This window comes from Propithecus coquereli, unplaced genomic scaffold (assembly GCF_000956105.1).
Source record: "Propithecus coquereli isolate 6110/MARCELLA unplaced genomic scaffold, Pcoq_1.0 Scaffold217, whole genome shotgun sequence".
Classification (NCBI taxonomy): Eukaryota; Metazoa; Chordata; class Mammalia; order Primates; family Indriidae; genus Propithecus; species Propithecus coquereli.
In genome coordinates this window covers 1,479,698-1,482,612 of record NW_012146856.1, presented here as the reverse complement: position 1 = coordinate 1,482,612, position 2,915 = coordinate 1,479,698, and the positions used below count along the sequence as shown (strand labels likewise).

Sequence of the window (2,915 nt, the reverse complement as noted above, 5' to 3'; positions counted from 1 at the left end):
AAGTACAAAAGGTATAGTCCTATAACCCCATTTTCCAGTTACCTACTCCAGAGAAACCAATGTAACCAGCTTCTTTTGGATCTTTCCAGAGATATTTTATGAATATGCAAGCAATTACATGTCTTTTTTATACATGTATACATTCCACATTTACATTTCTTTATACACTTTGGAAGCATGCTGTGCTCATGGTCTTGCATCTTGTTTTCTCCACCTTACAGTAGATACCAGAGATCATTGTAAAAGAACTCCTTTTTTTAAGTAGCATTTTAGTATTCTATTGCATGCTGTAACTGCATACTTTATACATTAAAATCTGAGTTTAAATTTCTTTTTTAAAAAATCTTTATTATCTGCCTCAGGAAAAGAAAGTGAAATTGTTCAAGAAGTCAAAAGTTTTAACTCTGCCGTTAACACCCATGATAATGCTATTCTAAGATTTAAGCCTGGGTCTCTCTCATGGCCACTTTTTATTTTCCCCTTGCTACCAAAGGGCACCTGCTCCTGCTTTTGGCTTTCCGTCCATTTGCTGCAGTGATTTGAAACCTTGCCAAGGTTTTTCTAACCAGCAGAATGTGTCTAGAAGAGTCTGGTTTTGACCTTTTCAGGTTACCTCTCCACTCCTGTCCCATTTCTCTGCTCCACCTATTTTCTCAAGGCACAGCCAAATCCAGTGGGCTTGGCCACCTATCGAAAGTGGGGTTTAGGTATGAGCCAGAGGGAAGGAGGATGGGAGCGCCCACTCTTCTATGCTACCAAGTCCCTAGCAACGACGCCTCCATTCTCTCGTGCAGCTGAAGAGTTATAGTGAGAAACTGGACAAAGAGCAAGCAGCCCTTGAGAAGATAGAATCCAAAGCTGATCCAAGGTAAGAGGTTTCGGCATGCATTTATTTTCCCTTTGAAAAAAAGTAACTTTGCCAATACACGGTGGCTTAATTTGTTTGGGAACAAGACAAAACAGCCAAAGGCCATCGGTTCAGGCCCCTCAGTTCAGTTCATTTCACATGCCCGTCCATAAAGTGGCGACTCTCTGTTGCTCAGGCACGTTCTGAAATGTGCCTGAGTTGCCTTGAGGCAACCTTTCTCCCAATTCCCCTTCGAAGCAGAAGCAGCATTTTGTTGTTTGCTTTTCTGTTTTTAAAATCGGTCATACCTTTACGGTACAAAAAGGGCATACGGTGAAAAGTCTTCCTCCCACCCCATCCCCAGTCACCCAGTTCTCTTCCCTGGAGTCCACCAGTTTTTTAACAACATATATATCCTTGGGAAAACAGGTGCAGTCTTTTTGTCAAGGCACAGCTGCTGTAGTTTTGTTTTGTTTTGTTTTGTTCTGTTTGTTTTTGTATTTCCATGTAAAATTAATTGTCGTTAGAGGAGAAGAAGCACTTATCATTTGACCTTTTTTGCTCCAGACTGTTTGAGTGGTAAAATCTCCTAGATGTTGCTTATTTGAATGAGATTGTAAAATCACAAAAAGTTTTAGGTGCAGAATGAGTAGTTCTGGTTTGATGGACATTTTTAACAAAAAGTACCCACAGATTACTTAGCTCTATAATTAAAAACTTTTCTTTCATGATTTGGATCAAAGTGCTGTCAGATATTTGACATTTTTATTTTTAAGTTAGTGCTTTTAATGGCCTTAAGCAACTTGTTTCCTTTTCAGAATGGATATTAAAAATGGTTTTCAATACTGTATATGCCATGAATGTAGTCGAATAATTGGTATCATAAAATATATTCAGTACCTCTGAAACTCATTGATGTTTCTATAGTTGACATTTTAATTCTGGAATCCATAATGTTAGTTTAGAGCTGGCCTGATGGTCTTGGGTATATAAATGAATAATAATGTCAGTTAAATCAATGGCATTATCCTTTGTGGAGAATTCATCAGAAATTCTTGGAGAAGACAAAAGAAATAAAAAAGAGGGTCTTTTTATTTAGCTGGGGACCTGGTTTTTGCTGTGATTCATAAAATCATAATGGCCTGCCATGTGTTGTGTTTTTTTGGTTTTTTTTTTTTTTTTGGTCTTTTTCCTTCAGTATTCTGCAGAACTTGAGAGCACTTGTAGCCATGAATGAAAATCTGAAAAGTCAGGAACAGGAGTTTAAAGCACATTGTCGAGTAAGTGTTGTTTAGCATCAGCAAACAAACCAGGACTCTTATAAATCTCTTGGTGTACTTCCCCTTGTCCTGTCGTGGCATCCTATCCAAGTGCAGTTTCAAAAGTAGATTCATCGAACAGTTACGTATCAGTTGTGTAAGATGGGTAGCGTACTACAGTAGGTACCCTTCAAGGATACTAGAAGTTAGATTAGTATTAATAACTGTGCCAAACCTCAAAATTGAGAGCACAGTCTAGCAAACGATGTTATCTAATTAACGAAGGTATGTGAAAGAAAAGTCTTATAAAGTTTTTTTAAAAAATACATCATATTTTGTTGACATGAGCTTTGTAAAGAGAATAGCATCATACAAAACCAGGCTGTCCTGAAAACCTGGGATGTCTCTGTGTCCTATTATAAGCCCTGGCTCCTGCCATCTGGGAACTTGTAGTCTAGTCGTGGGGGTGATGTGTGCACAGGTGACTGAAGTGGGAGGCAGGGAAATGAGGCTGGGCAAGTTCAGTGTGAGATCCAGTGGAGGAAAGGCCACTCCAACATAGGGGCCATTGGGAAGCTAAATCTTACTTCAGGGCCAGGCAGGATGGCAAGTGGAGGAGGGACTTCCAGCTCCAGGCTGGAAGGGCCTCAGGTAAGGTGGACAGGTGGATAAGGCTGAGGCCTGCTGGGGAGAGGAAGCAGATAAGGCTGATTGGAACTAGGCTCTAAACCACTCTCATTCATTTCATTTCCCGGTGATTACTGCGTACCTCACTGGCCCTTTAGAAAGAAGGGCCTCTCCTGACTGAG

The 2,915-nt window shown here is 40.1% G+C and overlaps 1 protein-coding gene across 1 annotated transcript in view; it reads left to right on the top strand.

Moving 5' to 3' along the window:
* CCDC93 (coiled-coil domain containing 93) overlaps positions 1 to 2,915 on the top strand; it is a 77,718-nt gene that overhangs the window by 48,777 nt on the left and 26,026 nt on the right. The window contains 2 exon segments of the mRNA XM_012644684.1: positions 795 to 868; positions 2,046 to 2,181. Of these exon segments, the coding sequence (XP_012500138.1) occupies positions 795 to 868; positions 2,046 to 2,181 (210 nt within the window).